Here is a 23224-nt window from a genome sequence, read left to right as displayed (position 1 = left end):
ATAGTATACACTACGCACATCGATCCCACCAGCCCAGCTCGTTGCGATCGGCGTGGGAGGCCAGAAAGCGGGAGAGCGAACAGAGGCCATCAGCGCGCTGCTCGCACTTGGACAGTTGGCCCAACGGCACGATCGCATCGTTCAGCTTCATGCGCACAAACGACTCGGGCGCACAATCAAACACCTCGAATACCATACGCGCGGCAAACGGGACCAGGAGCGATGTACGGAAGGCGCGATGCGCATCCTCGAGCTTCGGCGCCACTTGCAAGTCGCGCAGACGCAGCGCAGCCAGCACGCTAGTGAGCACCGAGTCGTGCGTAAAGTCGGCATAGAGGCTGCGATCCACAGGAAACGTGCTTGCCTGTGCGTTGAATGTCGCATTCTCCGACGTCTGCGTCCGAGCATTCCACGGCGTGCGTGTCAGGCGACTCACAAACTCGTTGAGCCAGCCAAGACCCATCGCCGCGCCTACCGCATTGCCCGCGCCATAGTCGTAGTAAAAGCGCTGATCCCACACATACTCGTACGCACGCCACTCGTCTTCGGTGAACAGCGGGCAAAAGTCGCTGCGTCCATACGCCACGGTGTCGTACGAACAGAGCTGTTGCATGCCATACACGATCTTCGGCGTGAGCTGTGCGCCATGCACATGGGCCTGCAGACGTGCCGTGGCATTCGCCAGGTACGAGTCAATCAAGTTTTGTACTTGGAATCCTTCGACCGCCGCGCGGCACGCAAAGTTCGGCGCGAGTGTCGTGTTGAAGCCAGGTGCCTCGATCTGCACCTCAAAGTCGGTCTTGTTCGTCCACGCATGCCCCCAAAAGCCAGTCGCCCAGGCCAGCGCACTATCGACGATCCGCTGTTGACTGCCTGTGCGCACGAAAAGGTGCTTGCCCTGCGCCAAGTCTTGCTCGGCCAGGCGGCCATAGTCCATCGCCGCCTTCGTGCCGGACATGTGCAGCTGCTCACGACCGAGCGGGACCAGGAGCTCCTCGCCCAATCGATACTTGTAGTCGTTCAAGAAAGCCAGAGGCCCCGTAAACGTGCCTGGCGGCTTCGAGCGCAAAAAGTGCTCGACCCACTTGGTAGGCGCGCCGCCGGTCGGGTACCGACTGCCGTGACGATGCAAAATGTGGACCTGAGAGAGACGGCAGGTCTCATTCTCCATAACAGGCGTGGACTGGTATTTGGCATTGTCGATCGAGCCATGCTGCGCCGAAAAGTACGGCGACAGCGATCCCATGTGCTCAAACGGTCGGAACCGATCAAAGTGGGGCAAGGCTGTGTGGATCGCATCGACGCCGCGTGTAGGCGACGGCGCCGGCTTCCACTCATCCACGAGCGAGGCAGGCGCACCTGTCGCGTACGACCCCGGGTAGCCAATGTAGGTGGGAAAGGACTTGCCCACGGCCTGAGGGTGGATGACAGGGAGCGCCGTCGGTGGCGGCGGGCCCAGCGCAAAGGAAAACACAGCAGCTAGCACGACTGCCACGACAACAAGCCCAGCCACCTGAAGAAGGCGCCGCTGAGCCGTCGGCAAACGCTCGAGCCGAATGAGCCAGGCGGGCCGACCGGTATGATCAATATCCGTATCGATGCGCGGAGCAGCAGCGGGCGAAGGCGCCACCGGCACACTCACACCCGGCTCCGAATGCTCGATCGGACGTCCCTCGTCATCCGCATCCAGGTGATGCGAAATGAGCCGCGCCTGCTCTATCTGATCAAGCACGTCGTCGTCCTTCGCACGTGGATGCGGCATGCCAACGTCGTCCAGAGGGCCTGACCGCCGCTGGGGCCGCGCATCACGTGATACGCAACGCACCTCGCGTCGGACAGTGTTGTTCTGTGTGGCAGGACGTCCATGTTAGGGTACGTACGGCGGCGCTGACGCAGTGTACCGCGGCCTCCGCCACAGGCGTACATGCCGAATCGCACGACGGAGGGAAGCCGTGCCTTGTACGTATGCCGTGCACTGACCTAGTCAACTCCGACGCCTGGCCGAGTCGACGTTGGGCAGCGGCAACCTCCGTGTGGCGGTGCGTGTGCCGGACGGCGAGCTGCTGGAAGAGTGGCTCGCTCTGCACACGGTGGACTTTTTTAATCACCTGAATATCCTGTATGGCACGCTCACCGAGTTTTGCACGTCGCGCGAGTGCCCCGTCATGTGCGCCGGGCCCCGCTTCGAGTACCACTGGCAGGACTCGAGCTCCGTCAAGTACCGCCGCTCGACCCGTCTGTCAGCACCCGACTACATCGAATGCCTACTCAACTGGACACAAGCACAGATCGATGACGAGACGCTGTTCCCGACCGCGCTGGACGCCTCGTTCCCACCCAACTTTGTGGATCGCATCAAGGCGATGCTGCGCCGCCTATTCCGGATCTACGCTCATATATACAACCATCACTTTGCACAGGTGTGTGCGCTGCGCCTGGAAGTGCACCTGAATACGTCGTACCGCCACTTTTTCCTGTTTGTGAGTGAGTACCAGTTGATCGATCCCAAGGAAATGATCCCCCTCGCCGAAATCAACGAAGCCATCACCGAAGAGAATGCGCGATCTATGTAGAACGAAGAACGAGTAGAACACTCTCCAGCACATCCATCGCCTCGTCGATGTGCGCGCGTTCGACGATCAGACTCGGGACGAAGCGCACGGCGTCACTGCCGGCGGTAAGGAACAGCACACCACGTTCCCGAGCGAGGCGCACGACTTCGCCCGCCCAAGGCGCAGAGCGCATACTGATGCCGACGATAAGGCCACGCCCGCGAGGGGCGCTCACCATATCGCTGAACGCCTCAGAAATGCGCTCAAGGCGCTCAAAGAGGTACGTCGATACACTGTCAATGTGCTCCTTCATGCGAGGCTCGCCCAACCGGCCCAAGACGTGATGCGCAATGCGGCACGTAAGCGGACCGCCACCGAACGTGGTGCCGTGATCGCCTGCGGCAATGGCATGCGCTATGTGCGGGCGCATCAGCACAGCACCGATAGGGAAGCCATTCGCGAGAGGCTTGGCCATCGTGACCATATCCGGATGCGCCTCGACGGGCATCGCAGAGTGGCACCACATGTGCCCTGTACGGAACAGACCACACTGGATCTCGTCGTAAATCAGCGCGGCGCCCACAGCCGTGCACCGCTGCCTCAGCGCCGTGAGCCACTCTACCTGAGCGGGCAAAATACCGCCCTCGCCCTGGATCGGCTCGACAATGACACCCGCCACATCCTCGGTCACGAGCGACTCGAGCTGGGCCATATCATTCAAGGTGCCGACACGTACATCGCCGACCAAGGGCAGGAACGGCGCCTGGTACTTGGCATTGGGTGTCACAGACAAGGCGCCCATCGTGCGTCCGTGGAACGCATGCTGAAAGCACACCAGAGCCGTGCCCTTGGCCGCTTTGCGCGCGAATTTGAGGGCCGCCTCGTTGGCCTCCGTGCCACTGTTGGCAATAAACGCCCGCACGTCTTGGCCAGATGCAGCAGGTGGCGACTGGGGCGCCAAGCCAAGACCGCCATGCTCGCGCGTCATGGACGCAAGACGGTGGGCCAACTCGCCGCTCCAGGTATTGTAGTACAGATTACTGCAGTGCACCAGCTGCGCGGCCTGCTCTGCAGCGATAGCGGCGACCTGCGGATCAGCATGCCCAAGCGCATTCACGGCAATGCCACCCGTGAAGTCGAGGTAGCGCCTCGACTGAGCCTCCCCCGGCACAGTGGCAAACAAGTCGAGTCCGCGACCGTGGGAAAACACGATCGGGGGCCGAACGTACGTGCCGAGCGTCGTTTCGCGGTACCTGTGCACAGCATCATCCAACTTCACAGAAGGCTCTACATGCGTCGCGCGCATGTACTTCGTGCAGGGCGCATACGACGACGAGAAGCGCACACCGCGCTGGTACAGTGGCCGCCACATGACAAGGTACCTGAATCACTATGTGGAGGAAGCGGCCGGCGGGCATGACTCACCGAGGCCCGCCAAGCGACGACGTACACTTTCGCGCTTGCGCTCATTCTCCGAGAGGCCTTGCGACCAGGCGGGCGACTCGGTGTGCTTGTCCGTCCGTGTGCCCAGTCGAATATCCGTGGCGATGCGTTCGACGCCCATGGCGTGCACAGCCTCGTGGCATCGCTGTAGCGCGCGCCACACGGATGAGATGGGGCCTTCGACATTCGTGCCGTAGCCGCTGTGGTGAGTGACCATGTTTCGACGTACTGCAGCTCGTAGCGAATGCCGTCATCGGCCATACTCGCCAGGACCCGCTGGCACTCGGCGACGTAGGCACCAACGGACGTCGTGGGCGTGCCCATGGGGATCACTGCCTTAGTCGCATATCACGTACAGCAAAAGTCGCTGTGGTTAGCGAGGCCTACGTACGCAGCAGCATAGAGTTCGGTCATGGTACAGAGGGAACGAGGTCCGTTCACCTGCACGTGATACGTCCTCTTTTTTTTGGCCGCACCGGTTGGGCCCTGCCTACCATGTCCGCCAGGGCCGAGCATTTTCATGCGCTGGGCATCAGCATGCCGCTCGTGCGTGCGCTCAAGATGCTAGCGATCACCGTCCCTACGCCCATTCAGTCGGCCTGTATACCCGCTATCTTAGAAGGCCGTGACGTCATTGGAGGCGCAGAGACCGGCTCAGGCAAGACGCTTGCGTTTGCCCTGCCGATCCTGCAGCATCTGTACAAGGACATGATCGGTGGCTACGCGGTCATATTGACGCCTACGCGCGAGCTGGGCGTGCAGCTGCACGAGCAGTTCCTGGCGGTCGGCCAGGGCAGCCGCATGGGCCTAAAGTGCGCCTTGGTCTTGGGCGGCATGGATATGACGAAGCAAGCGAATGAGCTTGGCGAGCAGCGGCCGCATATCATTGTGGCTACGCCGGGACGACTTGTGGATCTGCTGACGTCGGGTGCGGCGCATGAATGGGGCCTAGAGCGATGCCGCTTCGTCGTGCTGGACGAAGCGGATCGCCTCCTGTCGCCTACCTTTGCACCTGCACTCGCGTACCTGTTTTCCGTGCTGCCACCCGCCCACCTGCGCCAGACGCTTTTGTTCACGGCGACGCTGACGCCGGAAATCGAGCGGCTGACGCAAAAGACGCCCGAACCCGGCAAGCTGCCGCCGCTGCTCCGCAAAATTGAGATGGATACGTCGACGCCTGCGTCACTCACGCAGCTGTACACGCTCGTCCCCTCCCACATGCGGGAGCCTTACCTGGTACACTTGCTGCATCATCCGCCGTGCCAAAAGGTCGAGGTTCGCACGGATCTCTCCGACGTGTACCGCACGCACAAACCCAAGCTGCCCCGCGAGGAGGCGCCGGCCTATCCTCTCAGCATCATTTTCGTGGCTCGGTGCAAGAGTGCCGAGCTCCTGTCTCGCATGCTCACGGAGCTCGGCGTTCCGAACGTGTCCCTGCATTCTATGCTGCCACAGTCGACACGGCTTCACAACTTGCACATGTTTCGCGCGCGGCGCGTGCCGATCCTGATCTCGACGGACGTGGGCAGTCGTGGACTCGACGTCCCGGACGTCGAGCTTGTGGTCAACTGGGATGTGCCGGCGGCTTGGGAAGACTATGTGCATCGCGTGGGACGTACGGCGCGGAAAGGCCGGCCTGGCTGGGCCGTCAGCTTCGTGACGGAGCACGACGTCGAGCTCGTCCAGACGATCGAGGACAAGATCCACAAGACACTGACCGAGTGGGACATGCCCGAGTCCCAGGTCCTCGAACGCCTGTCGCACGTCTCGGCCGCCAAGCGCGTCGCGTCCATGGCACTTCATGACGAAAAGTTTGGCGAGCAGCGCGAACGCAATAAGCGCAAGGCGCAGGCGTCCCAGCCTCGGTCCAAGAAACATCATGTACAGTAAGTAGGGTATCATGGCGGCGCCCCGCGCATCGTCGGCGGCGGCTTGGAAAAATCAGGGGGCGGCAGCGAAGGCGGTGGGCGCGAAAAGTCGGGCGGCGGCATACCCGGCGGCGGACGCAGGGCCATGCCGCCCATGAACGGCGCTCGCCCATTGGGCATGTGCGATGGCGGCGGCAGACGGTACGCCAGCTGCGGAGCTACCAATTCCATCGGCGGCGGCAGCTGACGAGCCTGGTACTCCCTCAGGATGGTGTCTGCCATCATCTGCAGCTCCGCAGGCGGCAGCGATGCATAGTACTCACGCACATTCTGCAGGTGATTGCGCCCACAGTTGTGCGCTTTGCGAACTGACGTCGAGTCGTGCGTCAGAAACACGTCACAGTAGTCGCAGTAATGCTTGCCCATACCAACCTCGCCCAGCGATCGGCCGCCCCCTTTTTTGGGAGGTCCACGTGCGCCCACCTGGCCCAGCCCTCCACACGCACGGAGAGGTTGCCCAACGACCATACAGGCCGCCCATGTCGGCCTCTCTGCTCGCGCACCTGCAGCATGGGCTCACCCGCATCGCCAAGATCTCGCCACGCGTGCTGGAGAGTCCACCTACGCAGCCGCGTCGTGCGAGTGTGGCTCTGATTTTGCATGTGCGTCCGGCTGAAGAGGACGAGGCGTGGCTGCGGAGCAAGTGGCGTCACGGGCAGGTCAAGGACGAGGACGACGCGTACCTGTTCCCGTCGACGATGCAGCAGGATGCGAACGGCACTATGGGTGTCGAGGCACGCCTGCGCCAGTTTTTCGCACTGCCGTGGGTCCAGCGCGGTACGCCGGAACTGCTGCTCATCAAGCGCGCCGTGCGCGCCAATGACAACTGGTCGTCACATGTCGCGTTCCCAGGTGGACGCCGCGATGAAGAAGACGAAAACGGCCTGTACACGTCTATGCGCGAGACGTGGGAGGAAGTCGGCATCGACCTTGCCGAGAAAGAGTTTCTCCACGTCGGCCACCTCGAAGACCGCGAAATTACGAGCAGCCTGGGCAAGCGTCTACTTATGATCCTAAGCCCCTACATCTTTCTACATCTCTCACCATTTTCCCCCACACCGAGTCTGCAGCCGAGCGAAGTGAGCTCACTGCATTGGGTGCCGCTCTCGCAGCTGTTCACGCCGACGCCCCGGTGGGGTACGCTGCACATGGATGTGGCGCGGCACATGCCGCAAAACTCGTACATGCGCTCGATGCTGAGCATGCTGATCGGGCAAATTACGTTCCGCTCGATCCAACTGCCGAATACGCCCACGGCCATCACGATGGCCATGGCCAGGGACCACTTTGCGCATCTCGCCAAGCCGCCGCCAGCCAAGGAGGCCGAGGAGGAGGAGGACACGTTCCTGCTCAATGCCGAGCAGCAAGCGTACCTCGGTCAAGTGACACCCCGGCTGCAATTGTGGGGTCTGACGCTGGGCATGACGCTCGATTTGCTCTCGCACATGTCGACGTATCAAAGGGAGAAGCCCCCGCCTGAGCCACCGACGATCCATGCCCTCAAGTCCCTCTTCTCCATCCTGCCATCCTCGCGACTCTTTGGTGACGCCTACAGCGCTCCGGCCAAGGCACCGAGCGTCGTCGAAGTGTTCCCCCGATTCGGGTACCCCGATATCAACCTCTGGCTCTGGGTGTTTGGCTGGCGCTACCGAGCGATTCTACGCAAGTGGAGGCAGAGCATCGGCACCGAACTCGAACGGCAAGCGCACTGGTCCGGCCTCGCGATCGCGGCCTTTTACTCGTGCGTGCGCCGCGCGTTGATTGTGGCGCTTGTGCTGCGTGCGATGGGTCTGGTGAGTCTCGTATCACTGGGCGGATACCTGGGCTGGCGCCGACTGTATCGTTTATAGGTTCGTAGCATTCAGAGCCTCCGACCGCTTCTTCAGTTCTTCGTCAGAAAGCGGCTGCTCCAGCTGCGACGCAGTCGTCGCGTCGAGCGTCTGGAGACCGGGTGGCGCCTGGACAGCGCCACTAGCGCGATCGAGGCCCGTGGGGGCTGGGTGGTTGTCTGGCGTGAGTGCGTGGCCACATACCTCGAGCAGGGTGCGGTCTGCGTCAGCGCGCCATCATACGTACTGAATATGCGCCGTGCCTTCCTGCGACGACATGGTCAAAAGGGCGGTGGCAAGATGCGCCGTGCGTCGACGGACGCGAGGCGTCGTGCCACGTGATGTATGTGGAGCGCTACGAGGCAGGTATCGACCAGGCTTCAGGAGGCCTGCTTGGGCATTTTGCGTGGACCGAGCGTCTCGGACGACATGGGAATACTCACGGCCGACGCACGCCACGAGCTCGGCGGCTCGGCGACGTGATCAGGCGAGCCTGCGAGGGGAGCCGAGACCATACGTCCGCGGGGATGCATGGACCATGCGCCACCGACAAAGGAGGCGGCAGAACGCCGCGGTGTCGCGGGCGACATGCTCGGCGCCATGGTCGAGACAGACCGGCGTGGATCTGTGCTGGGAGCTGACATCGGCTTCCGTGGTATCAGCGGCGGCATCTCTGTCGCCATACGCGTCGACACCCACCGACGAAATCGCACCGTGGGCCAAAAGAGCGGAATGCGCGCAGGCAAACACCAGGCCAAGGGGGTGTTTTGTGCGTTCCCGGCGCCATGGACCGTGGAGGGCAGCATAGCCGTCTGGGCGCCCAGCGCGGCACTGTGCGGTTGCGGCACAGCGAGGAACGCCAAGAGCGTGCATATGGGAAAGACGAGCATAAAGAGCATGAGATTCAATAGGCCACTTGGGTGGAAGAAAGATACGAGCGTCGAAGGCACGCCAAAGCCCATGAGGAAGGACCAGTGCGACTCGGCGAAGCGCAATCGCTTCTCCAGCGGCCACCCACGAACAGACCATACCTGCTCGAAGCAAAAGAAGCCATCGACAAAGCTCATGACGAGGAACGACAGGACGTGGCCGACCCATGGCAGGTTCTGGAGCAGGAGGCATGGAATGGAATAGTTGACGATCAGCATCGCTCGCACAGCATACTCGCACCACCATACATGCTCGGCTGGCGGGCGCAAAGGCTGGATATGATGAGCTGTGAAGGCCGCCTCCGCCACACCGACACTCCATGTCGACGCAATAAAGTAGCTGGCAGCCATCACGGGATAGAGCCAAAATACATGGTGCGGTGAGCTGAACCAGGAGGGCGCAGCAGACGCGCGGCGCTCACCCGACATGTCGGGCCAGAAGTGATCCTCCTCCGGCAGAGACGGGCGCGGCAGCAGCGACACAAAGGTGTAGATGACGACGCTGACCGCGCCACTCAGGGCCAGTCCCTTGAGCAGGCCTACACGCAGTTCCCGCGAGGCCTGGACCAGATGCAACGCACGCTTGCACCGCGCCGCATCGGCTAAGCCACTCCATGCCCATCGCACGTGCAGGTAGAGCGTCGCAAGCACACTCAGACGCGACGTGTCATCGACGCTGGGCCCTTTCGAGCTCCACACACCTCGCCGTCCAAGCACGCCGAGTCCGTCGTCGTAATTCACGTCTAGCTGCACTGGCACAGAGTCATCCGTGTCAAAGTCCACAGACTGCAGCGCACTGCGCGGTCGGTGCGACATACACCTCGACAACGCCCGGCCAACGTAGTGGGTCGCCCGAGGCCTCACACCACCCTGCCCTGCCGCTGCCCTGCAGGCGCTTATGTCATCAGGCCACAGGCCCATCGCCGCGGGCGGCAGCGGTCCGCGTGGCAGCGTACCGCGACGATGCCCCGCGAACTGCCGCGCGTCGATCTCGAGCATCCCAGTGACTTGGATTTTATCGTGCAGGCAGTGCACAGCTACGCACGCGATGTTGGTGCGGAGCGACTGCGTACGCGTGGACGTGCTGCGGCGGCGCTCCAAGACACGCTAGACCAAGCGCTGGCCCGCTGGGTCTATGCGGCGCGGACGCGCCTGATACCCAATGTCCTCGTGAATGGACTCACGCTCGCAGAGTATGCGAAGCAGGAGACGGCGATGGAGCCATTTGACGAGGCGCTGTCACAGCGTGTGCAGACACTATCAGATACCATGGACGAGCAGACAGAGCGCGTCGTCGACTACCGCAAGTCGGTGCCGACCGCCTACGCCCACGCGGTAGCGCGACGTGCCGCGGCACGACGTGCGCTGGCCGATGCCAAGGAGGACCAGCGGCAGCGGCGCCTGCGCACGTCCAAACGCCACGCGGCGGCGCCGTATCCTGCGATCGCCCGCGGCCAGCCGCTGCACCTGGACGCGGATGCCAAGGCCCGTACCCAGGCGACGCTCACGAACGTGTACGCCACCTTGCGACGACTCCACACATCCTTACCGGCGCGGCAAGAGTCGGCCTTGGAACAGGAGCGCCTGGTGCGCCATTTACGGCGCCACGACGACGCCACCCGACCTGTCTGACGCGGCCGGCGCGCTCGTTGGGAGGCGAATCTGCCTCCTCGGTCCACGTGGCCAAAGAAACCGACGACGTTTGATTGGATATACCCAGGCTGACTAACCACCAGCAAGTAGGTCGCAAAGCCCGTAGCGCTTTTTTCGCGAGTCTGGCGGCGCCGAACCGGAGGCAGACGCTGGCGGGCAGCGTCATACACGTGAACTCCTGACCACCACCATACTGGCGCAGATCCTTCGACGTACCATGGTTCTGCAGAAGCAGAGGGTCGCGATCATAGGCTCGGGTAATTGGGGCAGTGCCATTGCCACGATTGCTGGCTACAACACCATGCGCCATAAGGACGTGTTTGAGCCGACCGTGAATATGTATGTGTACGAGGAGATCATCAACGGCGAAAAGCTCACGGACATTATCAACCGTGAGCACGTCAACACCAAGTACCTGCCTCATGCGAGGCTCCCAGACAACGTGGTCGCTGTGCCGAAAGCGGAGGAAGCCGCTCGTGATGCGACGCTGCTGGTGTTTGTGCTGCCGCACCAATTCATCCTGAACGTGTGCAAGTCCCTCAAAGACGCCATTGCGCCGGGCGCACACGCCATCTCGATGATCAAGGGCGTGGATGTGGCCAACCACCAGATTAGCATTTATGCCGACGTGATTGAAAAGTCGCTCGGCATCCCATGTGCGGCTCTGAGCGGTGCCAACATCGCGAACGAAGTCGCGCAGGGCCTCTTTTCTGAGACCACCATTGGCTACCGCGCGAGTCAGCGCGGCCTCGTCGACTACTACCAGAAGCTGTTCGACACGCCCAAATTCCGTGTCGGCGCTATTGAGGACGTCTCGGGCGTGAGCTTGTGCGGTGCGCTCAAGAACGTCGTGGCCGTCGGTGCCGGCTTTGTCGACGGCCTTGAGTGGGGCGGCAATGCGAAGGCCGCCATCATGCGCATTGGTCTGATGGAGATGCGCAACTTTGCGCTCGAGTTCTTCGACGGCGTGAAGCCGGAGACCTTCACCGAGACGAGCGCCGGTGTCGCCGATCTGATTACGACCTGCTACGGCGGCCGTAACCGCAAATGCGCCGAGGCCTTTGTCAGGACTCGCAAGCCCTTCCATGTGCTCGAGGCCGAGCTCTTGAACGGCCAAAAGCTCCAGGGCACAGAGACCACGAAGGACGTGATCGAGTTCTTGGAGTCGCACGGCAAGGTCGACAAGTATCCCCTCTTCAAGACGATCTACGACATTTGCTATAATGGACTGGACCCCCAGCAGCTGACAGAGCGTCTCTAGACCCATACCTTTAGTAACCCCGCCAATATGCCTGCTCCCGCTCCGTGTGGGCCGGCGAAAAGAGTCGACAGCGTGATTTGAACACGTCGAGGGACCGGCGGCGCACGATAGCCTCGATCGCCAGCTCGTTGCGCAGCTGCCGCATCGTGAATTCCGCGTCCGACTCGCCACGGCTCACTGCCGTCGCGGGCACCGAGGCAGCGGCCGGCGCCCGATCCAGATCGAGGCGGTCATCTCGGGACAGTGGACGTGGCATGTGCTTCGCATTCACGTCGATACAGTACTTGATCGTGTCTTCACGCCGCGTCCATAGCTGCACGAGCTCCGTCCAAATCGCCGCGCACATCGTGTCCGGGACGGACGCGTACGTCGTGCGGCCCAAATCCGTCGCGCTCGACGACGAAAACGACTTGTCATGACGCTGTAAAAGCGAAGGAGGGGCTGACGACCCGGTATCACGCGACTGTGCAAACGCACGGTTCAGCCGGAGCGTCACACCGTCGTCGACGGCGCGGAACTGGCGCAGCATATCCTTGAATTCCACGAGCGAGAGACAAATCGACGGCGTCACATCCGGTACAGACGCTGGTGTAGGCACCACGTGTGGCTCACCCGCTCGCTCCGGCTCGCTCGCCACATCCGTCCGCATCGGTGGCGTCCAGTACACGGTCGGCGCCATACCGACCGCCTTCGCAGCCCAGGCACGACCCAGGGATCAATGTCACGTGATGCCCGCACGGACGTGCAGCAGGCCGGCCCCGAGCTCGTACGACACCTTTTGTGCCCAAGATTCTGCGTCCGACACGCACGCTGCTCCGAAACGTTGCCAGGATGTCGCACGACGCCAACTGTATTTTCTGCAAGATTGTGGATGGAAAGATTCCATCGATGAAGCTGTATGAGACGGACAAGTCGTATGCTTTCCTCGACATTGGACCATGCTCACCTGGTCATAGCCTCGTCATCCCCAAGTACCACGCCGCCAAGATGCACGAGCTGCCGGATGAGTACTTGCAGGACATTTTGCCGATCGCCAAGAAGGTGGCGATAGCGACCGGTGCGCCGGAATACAATATCCTGCAAAACAACGGCCGACTGGCGCACCAGGTCGTCGACCATGTGCACTGTACGTCTTTGCCACTCACGCCGCAGTCCACGTCATCCCGAAGCCTTCGAGCGAGCAGGGACTGGTCGTCGGCTGGCCATCGACCCAGCCACCGAAGGAGGAGCTGCAAGCCGTACGTACGCTTCTACTAACCCCAGGTGTATGAGCGCCTCCAGAAGAACATGCGCCAGTAAGCATGCTCTACGTATAGAGAGAAGACACCTCTTTCGTAGCTACTCGCACGATGTGCCGACCGGGTATCATGACAAGCGGCATGATGCGCTCGGCGCGCGGCCCAGGCTGGGCCGCGCCCACAACGTGCTCTGTCGCCTCTTGCAGAATCGCGTTGCCCTCACGGTCCACACACACGAGCACACCACGGATCGCACGACGCCCATCGTCCAGCTCGATGTACACGTCCCGCCGCAAAAAGGCCGCCATCAACGCGGGTGGCAACGATCGGCGCCGTCGTATTGCTGACTCATCATCAGGGCCCCAGCGCTCGAGGCAGGCGCTGTCAAGCTGCTAATGTACAAAAAGGTCTATGGGGCATCGTGGGGCGGCGTCCAGTCCCAGAGACGCACCGTGCCATCGTCGGCGCAGCTGGCGAGTAGGCCTTGGACCTTGTTCCACGCAGCGCTGTACACCACGACCTGCTTCCGACCGCCCACCGTAGCCGCAGCAGGGTGACTGTCCGTGCCGTGTCCTTTGAGCGTCTGCAGAGCCAACGACGATTCTTGGCCCCACATGTACACAAGTCCATCCTCCGAGCCACTCACAATCAGACTCGGATGCGCAAAGGTACAGCGGATAAAGTTCTTGGACGTGTTTTGGTGACCCTTGAACCGCTGAAGCGGACGAAGCATGCGCATATCCCACAGGCGGTGCGAATTGTCCTTGGACGAGGTCAGCAGCTGGCGCCCATCATCGCTCATCTCGACGGAGGTCACCTCACCCAGATGGCCAGGCAGCGTGCGGACACACACGCCACTGAGCGTGTCCCAGAACCGCACACTCGTATCCTTCGCACCCGTCGCAATGAGACTGCCCTGGGGACTGAACACGGCGGACGACACACCCAGCTGGTGCCCAGGGAACATGCGCGTGACAGTGCCACTCGCAAGGTCATACAGCCGCACGAGCTTGTCGTAGCCACCCGTCACAAGTTGGCCCTGATCAGGACTAAAGCGACAGCAGTACACATCACCAAATCCACAACGGAGCGTGAGATGCGGCAGCTTTGACTCCACGTTCCACAGCCGCACCGTCGAGTCGCTGCTCGCACTCGCGATCCACGCACCTGTGTGCGACGCATCCACATCCCAAATGCGACTGCCGTGACCCTCGAGCACAGCGTCACAAGCGCCCGTATTCGTGTCCCACAGACGCACCGTACAGTCACTCGAGCCACTTACCAGCTTTCGGCCGTCGTCGCCGACGAAGCGCACGCATTTGACATTTTGCGTATGGCCACGGAGCGACATGCGGCATCGATTCGGCACGACAAAACCAGCATAGTCATGCAGCAGCGTCGACACAACCGGAACCGTCCGCTTCTGGTAGCGGGCAAACTCGACCTGGTACGCCATGGCCTGGTGCAACAGCGTGAGCAGACGGTGCGGCGGTATGTAGGCGGTATCACGCGTCGCGGCCTTCTCTTCCTTCTCAGAAAGAAGGAGCTCTTCCCGGTCCAAACGACCCGGCTCAAGAAAGGACGCAAACTCAGCCACAAGCGCCTCTCGGCCTGGCTGAATACCCTCCCACATCCGGAAGGACGGGGCATCCGTGACACTCTTGGCCGAGAGTAGGTAGCACAGATCACCAAACTCGGCAGCATGCGGCTGATAGTGTTCTAGGGGCTTGAGCCGCTTGATTAGAAACGTAAAGGCCTTTTGAAATTCGCGATTTTCAATAAACTCGAGAAATTGCTGCCGAAAAATGGCGTACAAAAACGCCTTGTGCGACTGCAAAAACGGCTTCGTCGACATCTTTTCCACTTCGGCCCAATTGCCTTCCAGTAAAAACATGCGCAACTTGTGGCGCTCATCGATCTCGTCGTCGTGTTCACGGACTTTGAGGTTGGCTTCTTCTAAGAGAGCCTGTCGCGTCGCACCAAACCCCTCATCTGCAAGCCACTGAGTAATGATGCGCACGATATCTTCCTTGATGGACGCACTGGCCCATGGCATGATAACCGCATTATTCAGATTCTCGGACGTGGTCATATCCGCCAGGACACTCGATCCAATGTTGGTCATCGAGCTCGTAAGTCGCGCATTCGTATCCATAAGATGTGGCGTCACGCGCCTGTGCTGCCGATTCACAACAATTTGATCATCAGCCTCGGAAAGAATCTCCTTGCGTCGCTGCTCCCATTGCATAATGCTCTCTTGCAGCCCATGATGCGGTTGGGGATGCGGCGCTTGCTCCGCATCCTGAGACTTGATGTCTGTGCGCCCACTCTTTGTTTGCGCATCATATGGAAAGTAAGGTGCAAGCGAGTGGATCTCGCTAAGAATCGAATCTTCGCGCGATGCTTCCGGCGGCTCGGCCATTTTTCGTCGTGAGCCAACCTTGGGCCACGGGGCAACGGCCCCCTCTGTGACTAGGTGGAGGTGGAGTCCCGAACCATTCTTGGTCGCCTCCTTTTTTCATGACATCACTCGTGCCGTACCAAGCTGAATACATTGATCTCGCCCTCCAGTGGAATATTCTGCGTTTTGGTGGGCCGTATACGCTAAAATCTGGTCGCCAATCTCCCTACTTCTTCAATGCCGGTCTCTTCAACTCTGGTATGAAGCTTCAAAAGATGGCTGAGTGCTATGCCAATCGCATCGTCGATAGCGGCGTCGAGTTTGACGTGCTCTTTGGTCCCGCCTACAAGGGTATTCCGCTCGTTGCTGCTACGGCTCTAGCGCTGTCCAAGAACCACGGCCGCGATGTCAACTTCTGCTTCAACCGTAAGGAGGCCAAGACCCACGGCGAAGGTGGTAACTTGATTGGTGCCCCCCTTAAGGGCCGCGTCCTGGTGATCGATGATGTCATTACCGCAGGCACTGCTATCAATGAGGCCGTTGACATTATCAATGCCCAAGAAGATGCGAAGCTCGTGGGTGTCGTCATTGCTCTCGATCGCCAGGAGCGCGCGTCAGACGACACCACGGAAAGTGCCATTACGCAGGTCGAAAAGCGTTTGGGCATCAAGGTGTACAGTGTGGTGACGCTTGAGCAGATCATCAAGCACATGGAATCAACGCGCGGTGACGCGGCTCGTGCCGACATTGAAAGCATGCGAGCCTACCGCGAGCGCTACGGATCATCGTAGAAAGCGCCAAAGAGGTGGATATGTAGAGGTCAAATCCGAGCAGCACTTCAGCGCATGCCGAGATGCGACGCGGGCATCGCCGCGACAGAGTGGTGGGAGGAATCGAAGCCCGCAAAAGGTACATAGTGGTATCCTTCCTATTGACTTGTATCAGTCGGGGAATTAGCTCAGTGGTAGAGCGCTTGCTTAGCATGCATGAGGTCGTGGGTTCAATTCCCACATTCTCCACACTTTTTGTCGCCAGTACCCACCCCGCCCTGGGCTCTTGGTCTCGGCTCTTCGGCCGCTATTATCGTCACTATAGTTGCATGGAAGGGTATCTAGAGGAAAAAGAACCACAAGGCCCACAATCCTACAAAGCCACCGACAATCGCTGCAGTGATCCGGTGAGAGCCGGTATACTGCGCAATCTTGTCAGCAAATTGGCGCGCGGACGACGACACTTGGAGTCGCACCTGGTCAAAAGCACTCGACTGGGTGTTAGGCGCGCATACATACCGTGTCTTGCAATAAACTGTGTTGCTGCTCCGCGTCGTTATGGATATGGAGCGTGATTTCGCGCTGGTGTGAGAGCGCATACGTACGTACCAACGAATGCACCTTATTGAACAATCGATTCAGCGAGTCGTCATTCTGTTGCTCGTGCGTGTGTTGATTCGAGTAGGACGACGACATGCTGAAGGATGTGGTCGTCGTGGAGGGTGGAAGCAGGTGCGAGGAAATAATTGCACATGACCCACCGAAAAGCGATGCCTCGCGCTGGAGGGCGATTTCTTCTTGCAGCGCCGTCATGTCGTTGGGTGCGTTTCTCAGTAGCGCGCGCGCATCTCTCGGAGCGCTTGGAGTGCCATCGAGCTGGCGTGCGCCTGGACAGGTACGCTTTTCATCGAATTTGGGTCCGCGCCGGACCAGGTACCGCAAGTCCCAAAAGGGCCGAGTCTCCTTTCCGATCGGCGGCTCCGTCAAAGGCACGACTGTGACGCAGGGGGTATATGGTCTGCGTACATTAGAGCCATGCCGTATCACAGCGACGCAGCTTACGGCGGCAGAAACGGCATTGAAGCGCAAGCTCAAGGTGGTGCGTGGATCGCAAGTCTTTATGCGTGTGTTCCCGGATGTGCCTGTGTGTGTGAAGGGCAACGAGACGCGTATGGGTAAAGGTAAAGGCTCGTTTGAATACTGGGCCTGCCGAGTGCCCATGGGCCGTGTGCTCTTCGAGATTGGCGGACACGTGGAAATCCGACCCGAGGTCGCCAAGGATGCCCTCCGCCTCGCTGCGGCCAAGCTGCCGACGCGCACCGAATTTATCACGACGTCAACGCCACCGCGTCTGGGTCGCGAAGTCAGCCACGACCTGAGTCAGCTGGCCTCCCAGCTCCGGGACGTGCGTTCCTGATCTATAGTACTGTACAAAAAGGCTATTCCTCGTCCTCATCGTCATCCTGAGCATGAGCGGCATTGCTGCGGCCCATGTGCGAGTCCTGTTCCGGGCCGACAGCATCTTTCCAGCATGTCACGATATCATTGAGTTTCTCACGGGCATCATCGAGCGACGTCGCAAGGCCTTCGAGCGTATGGTCCTGTTGGGGAACGCTACCCTCCCCTTGCGCAGGGTATGCACGATGCTCTGTGGTGGCGTCGTGTGTGTCAAAGGCCCACGAAAAGGCAACGTGGGTCATGGTGGGGTGGTGGTAAAAGCCACGTGACAGGACCAAGCCCCGCCGCGTCAGCACCGCTCGCTCCATTTGACACGGACCATGAAGATTGGTGCGTGGCTGGTGTGTGTGTTGGTCACGGCTTGCGTGAGTGTCCATGCAGCGCTCACGGCAAGTCAGTCCAGTCTTCTTGCCGAGGCGCGCAAGTCGCCGCATGGTATTTTGAAGTTGGATGAGCGCAAGTACCATGAGCTCCTCCAAGGTCCGCGTGACTATGGCGTGTTTGTCCAGATGACGGCCCTGCATCCGCGATTCCGGTGCGGAGCATGCGCGCTTCTGAATGATCCTTTTGAGCAGGTCGCGCGTGGCTGGAAATCGACTAAGCGGCGCAATGACCTCGTGTTTGCGACGATCGATGCGAACGACGGCATGGAGCTGTTCCGTCGAATGGGCATGACCTATGTGCCGGTCATGAACTACTTCCCGCCCCATGTGGATCTTCCTGAAGAGTACGACCTGACTTTGAATGGCTACGGTGCGGACGATATCGCAGAATTTGTGTCGGCGCGAATCGGTGTGCCGTTCCGCCCGAAAAAGCCCCTGATGCCCAAGCAGACGGCGGTGTACTTCATTCCCGTGGCCTTTGCCGTGGCCCTTGCCTCCATGATAATGCGTCAGCGCAGCTGGCAGGAAGGCGTGAAGACGCTCGGTCTCATGGCCTGCGTGAGTCTCGTGCTGACATTCACATCGGGCTACATGTGGACTCGAATTCAAGGAGCCCCCTTCATGTCGTTTGAGCCTACCGGTGCGCCGATCTACATTACAGCTGGATTCCAGGCGCAGTATGGTGTCGAGAGCCTGTTGCTGATTGCGCTGTACGCAAGCTTCGTCGCATCCATTCTCGTGCTGACGCGCTTCGCGCCCAAGATCGAGTCGCCGATCTTGCAGCGAGTCGTGGTGGTGGCCGGTGCCTTGGCACTGGTTCTGCAGTACGGTCTATTTGCGCTCATGTTTTCGTACAAAAATCCAGGATATCCCTTCCGCCTCCTTCTATAGATCAATCACGCTTGAACGAGTGTCGGTCGTACGTCTTGAGCTTGCGTCGCTGGCGCATCGGTAGCACAGGTTTCCGGGCCTCGGCCAAGCCACGAGCTTGGAGGCTTTGGAAGCGGTCCCAGAACAGGTTGCCCTCCGGCCTGAGTCGCCGCAAACTGTCGCTCAGCTCGTCGCCCGTCTGCACGTCAACACGCTGCGACGGCACAGCGTACTTGCCGATACGTGTGCCAGCTATGCCCTGGCTCTGGAGTCGCTCCTCCTTTTGCTGCCGCCGCTGCTGCACCAGTTCGGCACGGGTCTGGGCGTCCCGCTTCGCCTGCTTCATCTGGTTCGGCAGCTCAGATATCATGCCCTGGATTCGACGCTCCTTGCGGCGCTGCTGAGCCAGCGTATATTGCTCCTTGGCGCGTGCTTCGCGTCGGCGCTGGGCGGCCGTCTTGCGGGCAGGCATCTTGGGAGCAGCTCCTTCGTCCTGGACCTCCTCGTCGTCCTCGCCGTCCTCGCCGCCTTCCTCGGGCACATCCAGAGGCAGATCAAGAGGAAGAGGCACACCTTGTGTGACGCCCTTCCATTTTGCATGAAGTTCTTGCGCCTGTTGCTCATCCAGCTCAGCCGCCATGGCCTTCTCGTACGCCGTCTGGACTAGCGCCTCGTGGCTGTCAAAGTCGGGGTTGTATGACGTGCCAGGGTGCGGTACAGACACGGCAGGCATCGAGCGCGCGGCCGCATACGGTTCATGCTGCATGGATCGCGGGCGATGCACTGGATCTTTGGCGGCAGGTGCGATCCAGTCATTCTGCCGCGTCTTGGGCGCCTCGCCCCACAGGTCATGCTTCTCTGCCAGAACAGCATCACTTTGCAGCCGCCCCGCACGACCACGCTCTGTCTCTCCCTCAACACCCTCATGCGGCCGCGACGCCAGCATACGCAGCCGCTTCTTGAACTTGGGCGGTAGACCTGCGGCGGCGGCTTTGGCCGCAGACGAGTCGTCAGGCAACTGGAACGACGAGCGCGCCTTTTGCTGCATGGCCGGCACGGCACTGCGGTGCGCGAGAATTTCTTGAGATTTGAGTTTGCGCTTCTCGCGTGCCTGCCGCGCCAGCGTCGTTTCCTGTCCGGACCGGTCTTCCATAAAGAGCTCGGCGTTGGATCGCTTGTGAGCGGGAACGCCTTCCGCTCGTTCCTGCTCCCGCAGATCCTCGAGCGCGGCTTCTGTCGCAATCAAGTCGATGTTTTTGCGCCATGCCTTTTTGCCCTTGCGCGATGCCTGCCGGTATTGCGCCGGTCGACCCAGCCCATCCGTGACTTGGGACATGGCAAGGGCCGAAAAAAAAAGATTTTCCCTCCCTCCAGTTGCAAGCCACGTGGGTTGGATCCGTGAGTCATGTCTTTGGTGGCGTACAGCGACTCGGAAGAGGACGCAGCTCCGGGAAAGCTCCCTCCGGTAGCCTTGGAAAGCGATGGGTACCGAAACGAATGGCTCAGCTACGTGTATATACCCGTGTCACTCGACCTTGAAGACTTGTGGCGCCGTGTCGAGACGCCCAAGGCCGCGCTGCTCGAGCTCATTGATCACCTACACATATCGCTGACGCGGCCCCTGGTGCTTCGTAAGCATGAACAGGGACCCTTTTATGCGCAGGTTCGACAGGCCACTGCGTGTGTGCACCCTTTTTCTGTAGGCTTTGCGCGATTCGTGTGCCTGCCCAGCGACACATCCGAGCGCGTGTTCATGGCACTCGAAGTCAGTGCTGGATGGCACGAACTGACCGAGCTCGTACGTGCGCTGAATGAGCGGCTCAGTCGCCTCCTACATGTCAGGCAATACTATGACGAGGCGCGTTTCCATGCAAGCGTGGCGTATCTGCACGGTGCGCCCCCCGCCCAACTCGTCCAGGAAGGCGAGCGTCTCGCCCGTGCGTGGAATCATTGTCTTTGTGTGACAGACATCGGGCCGGTGACAGTCCGAGCTATATACACCAAGGTAGGTCAGCATATAGAATGCGCGGCCTTCCCCTAGGACTCAGACTCCTCATGGGACTCGCCCTGCTTGGTGCTTGTCAGGTGCACGGGCGGTGGCCGCTTCTGAGCCTGAAGCTGGGCCGCCTTCAGGCGCTTTTCCCACGACGTGTCATCCGCCGAGTGCGTCTTTTCCAGCAGCTTGTCGCCCTCAGATGGGATCTGCAGCAGCGCAGCCATACCAATCATGCTGGCGACCGTCAGTCCCTGGGCCCAAACACGAGCTTGAACGAGCTTTTGCGCAAAGGATAGGGGCTGAGTCTGGATGTAGAGCCACGAAAGACCCATCGAGCCCAGCCAGCTACCGAGCACGACACTGAACTTGTGGTCCTTTGCCCACGTAAGGCTCTTGTCAAAGGTCGAGAGCTTCGACCATGCCGCCTGGGCCTCGCTGGACGAGCGGCGATCGACATAGGCACTGGAATCCTTGTAGTGCATCTGATCAAACTTGATACTCGCCTTGTCGGCATAAATGACACCGACACCCGTGGCCGTAAGGAACACACAGCCTGCCTTGAGCGACATAGGCAGCTGACGCACATGCCTAAAGGTCCTTTGCAAATACCAACCCAAACCGAAGGCACCCGCTAGACCGCCAGCAAAACCCTGGGCACCGGCACGGATAGCATAATTGTACTGCCTGTATGGTGAGACACATGATATACGCACGCTTCACGATGGGCAACATCACCCACGTCATCACGATGCGTGCCGTACGACATGGTGGCAAATTGTGCAAGAGATGTAATTCTACGTGCGCGGATTTATAAATTTTTTCCTTCCGAAATACTCCGCTTAGCGCGTGGGCAAAAACTGGGGTAAGCTGCCAGGTACGTACCTTGTAAGGATTTAGTAATCTCTGGGGATCAAAGAGCCGCTTCACCTCCTCCATGTATTTGACGGCGGTTGCGTGCTTCGTGTAGCCGATTTTGTCGGCCTTCATGACGCCCAGACCGTGCTCAGCCGAAATGGATCCGTGCATAGCCTGCACCTGTTCATAGATAAACGGCTCGAGCGCCGCTTCAACTTTGTTGCTGTACTGATCCGCGACGACGTTCAGATGAAGGTTGCAGTCGCCGACGTGGCCGTAGCCGCACACAGCCTTGACAAAACCGGGCTGCTTCAGAGCAGGCTTCATGCCCGTATCGACCATGCGGCGCTCGACGACTTCGACGAGCTCGTACATGTGCTCTAGCGGCAGACTCACGTCGTACTTGTAGACCTTGCCTTGGGCTGTCAGGGACTCGGGCACAAGTTCACGCATCGACCACAGTTCCTGTGCCTGCTTTTCACCTTGCGCCACGACACCGTCTGCGACGATGCCGTTCTCAAGCACATCTTCCACCAAGTCCTGCAGCTTGGCCTGGTCGTGATCCTGATTCGATCCACTCGTCTCGATCAGCACGTACATCGGATACCGCTTCTCAAAGGGGTCTCGGAAGCTGTGACTCGGGTTGTGCATCACACGGTCAAACGAGTCCTGGTCCATGAACTCCAGCGCCGAAAGAATCTCGGCACAGTGTTTTCGGACGTGTCGGGCTGTTTGGCAGACATGGTCAAACGACTCGACGCCAAACATGGCCACATTCACCGAATTTGGCAGCTTGGGTGTCGAGATCGCGACACCCGTCACGATGCCCAACGAGCCTTCGGAGCCGATAAACAGCTGCTTGAGGTCAATGCCCGTGTTGTCCTTTCGCAGCGTCTGTAGAAGCGGCAGAATCTCTCCGTTCGCCAGCACGACTTCGAGGCCCAGAACAGAGCCATGCAGCGAGCCGTATCGCAGGAATCGCAGTCCACCCGCGTTCGTCGACACGTTGCCGCCAATCTGGCAGCTGCCTTTGGCGCCCAGATCGAGTGGCATCATGTATCCGCGTTCGGCCAAGTAATCGTCGAGCGTTTGCAGGACACAGCCTGCATCGCACACGAGAGTGCCGGTGGCCTCGTCGAAGCTGCGCACCCGGTTCATGCTGCCGAGGTTGAGCACGACCTCATCGTGCACGGGCACATTGCCGCCAACGAGGCCTGTACTGCCGCCCTGAGGCACGACGGCCAGGCCGTGCTCGGCACAGATCTTCATGATGCTGGACACTTCTTCCGTCGACTTGGGCCGAAGGACGCAGGCAGAGCGGCCGATGTACTTGCCCATCCAGTCCTTGTTGTACGCTTCGAGATCCGTGTCGTCGACGACCCTCCATTGCTGCGTCTCGGAGGGGATCGTACTTAGCAGCGAGGATTGGGGTGTAGAGAGCACCGACGCAAACTGCTTCAAGATCGAGGGCGTCAGTGACGCATAGGCCGGGTTACGGGCGGGCGTGGACGAATACGCGCGACGCGCCGCCGCGAACGCTGGCCGCGTCACGCAGCCCCAACGAGCGAGCCACATGGGAGTTGGGAACTGAAGCTGTGCCTGGCTCGAAGGGAGTCATTCACGTGCCTCCCCCACCAGGTGACGCGAAAAAAGGGCCC

General features: G+C 60.4%; 24 protein-coding genes and 1 non-coding gene across 25 annotated transcripts; 11 read left to right on the top strand and 14 right to left on the bottom strand.

Moving 5' to 3' along the window:
- Nucleotides 1-10: 10 nt before the first annotated feature.
- Nucleotides 11-1762, bottom strand: MRET_3344 (acid phosphatase; the record flags this gene model as incomplete). Its single annotated transcript, XM_027629971.1, has 1 exon — nucleotides 11-1762. The coding sequence occupies one exon, from the start codon at nucleotides 1760-1762 to the stop codon at nucleotides 11-13; it is 1752 nt and encodes a 583-aa protein (XP_027485782.1).
- A 102-nt stretch (nucleotides 1763-1864) lies between these two features.
- Nucleotides 1865-2573, top strand: MRET_3343 (MOB kinase activator 1; the record flags this gene model as incomplete). The annotated part of the gene is made up of 3 exons (XM_027629970.1): nucleotides 1865-1872; nucleotides 1897-1959; nucleotides 1985-2573. The coding sequence occupies 3 exons, from the start codon at nucleotides 1865-1867 to the stop codon at nucleotides 2571-2573; spliced, it is 660 nt and encodes a 219-aa protein (XP_027485783.1).
- Nucleotides 2566-3924, bottom strand: MRET_3342 (acetylornithine aminotransferase; the record flags this gene model as incomplete). Its single annotated transcript, XM_027629969.1, has 1 exon — nucleotides 2566-3924. One exon carries the CDS (start codon nucleotides 3922-3924, stop codon nucleotides 2566-2568), a length of 1359 nt encoding a protein of 452 aa, XP_027485784.1.
- Nucleotides 3925-3942: 18 nt separating this feature from the next.
- Nucleotides 3943-4409, bottom strand: MRET_3341 (cell wall biogenesis protein; the record flags this gene model as incomplete). The annotated part of the gene is made up of 4 exons (XM_027629968.1): nucleotides 3943-4195; nucleotides 4225-4327; nucleotides 4352-4362; nucleotides 4387-4409. 4 exons carry the CDS (start codon nucleotides 4407-4409, stop codon nucleotides 3943-3945), a joined length of 390 nt encoding a protein of 129 aa, XP_027485785.1.
- An 81-nt stretch (nucleotides 4410-4490) lies between these two features.
- Nucleotides 4491-5885, top strand: MRET_3340 (ATP-dependent RNA helicase DDX49/DBP8; the record flags this gene model as incomplete). Its single annotated transcript, XM_027629967.1, has 1 exon — nucleotides 4491-5885. One exon carries the CDS (start codon nucleotides 4491-4493, stop codon nucleotides 5883-5885), a length of 1395 nt encoding a protein of 464 aa, XP_027485768.1.
- Nucleotides 5886-5893: 8 nt separating this feature from the next.
- On the bottom strand, nucleotides 5894-6289 carry MRET_3339 (U1 small nuclear ribonucleoprotein C; the record flags this gene model as incomplete). Its single annotated transcript, XM_027629966.1, has 1 exon — nucleotides 5894-6289. One exon carries the CDS (start codon nucleotides 6287-6289, stop codon nucleotides 5894-5896), a length of 396 nt encoding a protein of 131 aa, XP_027485349.1.
- Nucleotides 6290-6402: 113 nt separating this feature from the next.
- On the top strand, nucleotides 6403-7773 carry MRET_3338 (nudix family hydrolase; the record flags this gene model as incomplete). Its single annotated transcript, XM_027629965.1, has 1 exon — nucleotides 6403-7773. The coding sequence occupies one exon, from the start codon at nucleotides 6403-6405 to the stop codon at nucleotides 7771-7773; it is 1371 nt and encodes a 456-aa protein (XP_027485359.1).
- On the bottom strand, nucleotides 7768-8031 carry MRET_3337 (uncharacterized protein; the record flags this gene model as incomplete). The annotated part of the gene is made up of 3 exons (XM_027629964.1): nucleotides 7768-7931; nucleotides 7957-7973; nucleotides 8000-8031. 3 exons carry the CDS (start codon nucleotides 8029-8031, stop codon nucleotides 7768-7770), a joined length of 213 nt encoding a protein of 70 aa, XP_027485351.1.
- Nucleotides 8032-8132: 101 nt separating this feature from the next.
- On the bottom strand, nucleotides 8133-9497 carry MRET_3336 (etoposide-induced 2.4 mRNA; the record flags this gene model as incomplete). The annotated part of the gene is made up of 1 exon (XM_027629963.1): nucleotides 8133-9497. The coding sequence occupies one exon, from the start codon at nucleotides 9495-9497 to the stop codon at nucleotides 8133-8135; it is 1365 nt and encodes a 454-aa protein (XP_027485350.1).
- Nucleotides 9498-9644: 147 nt separating this feature from the next.
- Nucleotides 9645-10313, top strand: MRET_3335 (uncharacterized protein; the record flags this gene model as incomplete). The annotated part of the gene is made up of 1 exon (XM_027629962.1): nucleotides 9645-10313. One exon carries the CDS (start codon nucleotides 9645-9647, stop codon nucleotides 10311-10313), a length of 669 nt encoding a protein of 222 aa, XP_027485353.1.
- A 238-nt stretch (nucleotides 10314-10551) lies between these two features.
- On the top strand, nucleotides 10552-11595 carry MRET_3334 (glycerol-3-phosphate dehydrogenase (NAD+); the record flags this gene model as incomplete). The annotated part of the gene is made up of 1 exon (XM_027629961.1): nucleotides 10552-11595. The coding sequence occupies one exon, from the start codon at nucleotides 10552-10554 to the stop codon at nucleotides 11593-11595; it is 1044 nt and encodes a 347-aa protein (XP_027485352.1).
- Nucleotides 11596-11605: 10 nt separating this feature from the next.
- Nucleotides 11606-12274, bottom strand: MRET_3333 (caffeine-induced death protein 2; the record flags this gene model as incomplete). The annotated part of the gene is made up of 1 exon (XM_027629960.1): nucleotides 11606-12274. One exon carries the CDS (start codon nucleotides 12272-12274, stop codon nucleotides 11606-11608), a length of 669 nt encoding a protein of 222 aa, XP_027485355.1.
- Nucleotides 12275-12426: 152 nt separating this feature from the next.
- Nucleotides 12427-12894, top strand: MRET_3332 (HIT family protein 1; the record flags this gene model as incomplete). The annotated part of the gene is made up of 3 exons (XM_027629959.1): nucleotides 12427-12721; nucleotides 12748-12833; nucleotides 12859-12894. 3 exons carry the CDS (start codon nucleotides 12427-12429, stop codon nucleotides 12892-12894), a joined length of 417 nt encoding a protein of 138 aa, XP_027485354.1.
- Nucleotides 12895-12901: 7 nt separating this feature from the next.
- On the bottom strand, nucleotides 12902-13141 carry MRET_3331 (N-alpha-acetyltransferase 38, NatC auxiliary subunit; the record flags this gene model as incomplete). The annotated part of the gene is made up of 1 exon (XM_027629958.1): nucleotides 12902-13141. The coding sequence occupies one exon, from the start codon at nucleotides 13139-13141 to the stop codon at nucleotides 12902-12904; it is 240 nt and encodes a 79-aa protein (XP_027485357.1).
- Nucleotides 13142-13242: 101 nt separating this feature from the next.
- Nucleotides 13243-15255, bottom strand: MRET_3330 (NACHT domain protein; the record flags this gene model as incomplete). The annotated part of the gene is made up of 1 exon (XM_027629957.1): nucleotides 13243-15255. One exon carries the CDS (start codon nucleotides 15253-15255, stop codon nucleotides 13243-13245), a length of 2013 nt encoding a protein of 670 aa, XP_027485356.1.
- A 98-nt stretch (nucleotides 15256-15353) lies between these two features.
- On the top strand, nucleotides 15354-16025 carry MRET_3329 (orotate phosphoribosyltransferase; the record flags this gene model as incomplete). The annotated part of the gene is made up of 1 exon (XM_027629956.1): nucleotides 15354-16025. The coding sequence occupies one exon, from the start codon at nucleotides 15354-15356 to the stop codon at nucleotides 16023-16025; it is 672 nt and encodes a 223-aa protein (XP_027485318.1).
- Nucleotides 16026-16181: 156 nt separating this feature from the next.
- Nucleotides 16182-16254, top strand: MRET_t0055. The gene has a single exon. It is a non-coding gene; the product is annotated as a tRNA-Ala (tRNA).
- Nucleotides 16255-16345: 91 nt separating this feature from the next.
- On the bottom strand, nucleotides 16346-16700 carry MRET_3328 (golgi vesicular membrane trafficking protein; the record flags this gene model as incomplete). Its single annotated transcript, XM_027629955.1, has 3 exons — nucleotides 16346-16498; nucleotides 16524-16586; nucleotides 16614-16700. The coding sequence occupies 3 exons, from the start codon at nucleotides 16698-16700 to the stop codon at nucleotides 16346-16348; spliced, it is 303 nt and encodes a 100-aa protein (XP_027485319.1).
- Nucleotides 16701-16815: 115 nt separating this feature from the next.
- On the top strand, nucleotides 16816-17421 carry MRET_3327 (mitochondrial 54S ribosomal protein YmL47; the record flags this gene model as incomplete). Its single annotated transcript, XM_027629954.1, has 1 exon — nucleotides 16816-17421. The coding sequence occupies one exon, from the start codon at nucleotides 16816-16818 to the stop codon at nucleotides 17419-17421; it is 606 nt and encodes a 201-aa protein (XP_027485312.1).
- Nucleotides 17422-17443: 22 nt separating this feature from the next.
- MRET_3326 (uncharacterized protein) lies at nucleotides 17444-17704 on the bottom strand (the record flags this gene model as incomplete). The annotated part of the gene is made up of 1 exon (XM_027629953.1): nucleotides 17444-17704. The coding sequence occupies one exon, from the start codon at nucleotides 17702-17704 to the stop codon at nucleotides 17444-17446; it is 261 nt and encodes an 86-aa protein (XP_027485676.1).
- A 78-nt stretch (nucleotides 17705-17782) lies between these two features.
- Nucleotides 17783-18736, top strand: MRET_3325 (oligosaccharyltransferase complex subunit gamma; the record flags this gene model as incomplete). Its single annotated transcript, XM_027629952.1, has 1 exon — nucleotides 17783-18736. One exon carries the CDS (start codon nucleotides 17783-17785, stop codon nucleotides 18734-18736), a length of 954 nt encoding a protein of 317 aa, XP_027485310.1.
- A 1-nt stretch (nucleotide 18737) lies between these two features.
- Nucleotides 18738-20051, bottom strand: MRET_3324 (nucleolar protein 53; the record flags this gene model as incomplete). The annotated part of the gene is made up of 1 exon (XM_027629951.1): nucleotides 18738-20051. The coding sequence occupies one exon, from the start codon at nucleotides 20049-20051 to the stop codon at nucleotides 18738-18740; it is 1314 nt and encodes a 437-aa protein (XP_027485311.1).
- A 69-nt stretch (nucleotides 20052-20120) lies between these two features.
- Nucleotides 20121-20756, top strand: MRET_3323 (phosphodiesterase; the record flags this gene model as incomplete). Its single annotated transcript, XM_027629950.1, has 1 exon — nucleotides 20121-20756. One exon carries the CDS (start codon nucleotides 20121-20123, stop codon nucleotides 20754-20756), a length of 636 nt encoding a protein of 211 aa, XP_027485316.1.
- Nucleotides 20753-21477, bottom strand: MRET_3322 (mitochondrial hypoxia responsive domain protein; the record flags this gene model as incomplete). Its single annotated transcript, XM_027629949.1, has 2 exons — nucleotides 20753-21395; nucleotides 21425-21477. 2 exons carry the CDS (start codon nucleotides 21475-21477, stop codon nucleotides 20753-20755), a joined length of 696 nt encoding a protein of 231 aa, XP_027485317.1.
- Nucleotides 21478-21550: 73 nt separating this feature from the next.
- Nucleotides 21551-23141, bottom strand: MRET_3321 ((R)-2-hydroxyglutarate---pyruvate transhydrogenase; the record flags this gene model as incomplete). The annotated part of the gene is made up of 2 exons (XM_027629948.1): nucleotides 21551-21568; nucleotides 21594-23141. 2 exons carry the CDS (start codon nucleotides 23139-23141, stop codon nucleotides 21551-21553), a joined length of 1566 nt encoding a protein of 521 aa, XP_027485314.1.
- Between the last annotated feature and the right edge of the window lie 83 nt (nucleotides 23142-23224).

This window comes from Malassezia restricta, chromosome V, assembly GCF_003290485.1.
Source record: "Malassezia restricta chromosome V, complete sequence".
In the NCBI taxonomy this organism is placed as follows: domain Eukaryota; kingdom Fungi; phylum Basidiomycota; class Malasseziomycetes; order Malasseziales; family Malasseziaceae; genus Malassezia; species Malassezia restricta.
Note: the sequence above shows the minus strand (reverse complement) of the source record. Positions and strands in the feature narration are given on the sequence as shown.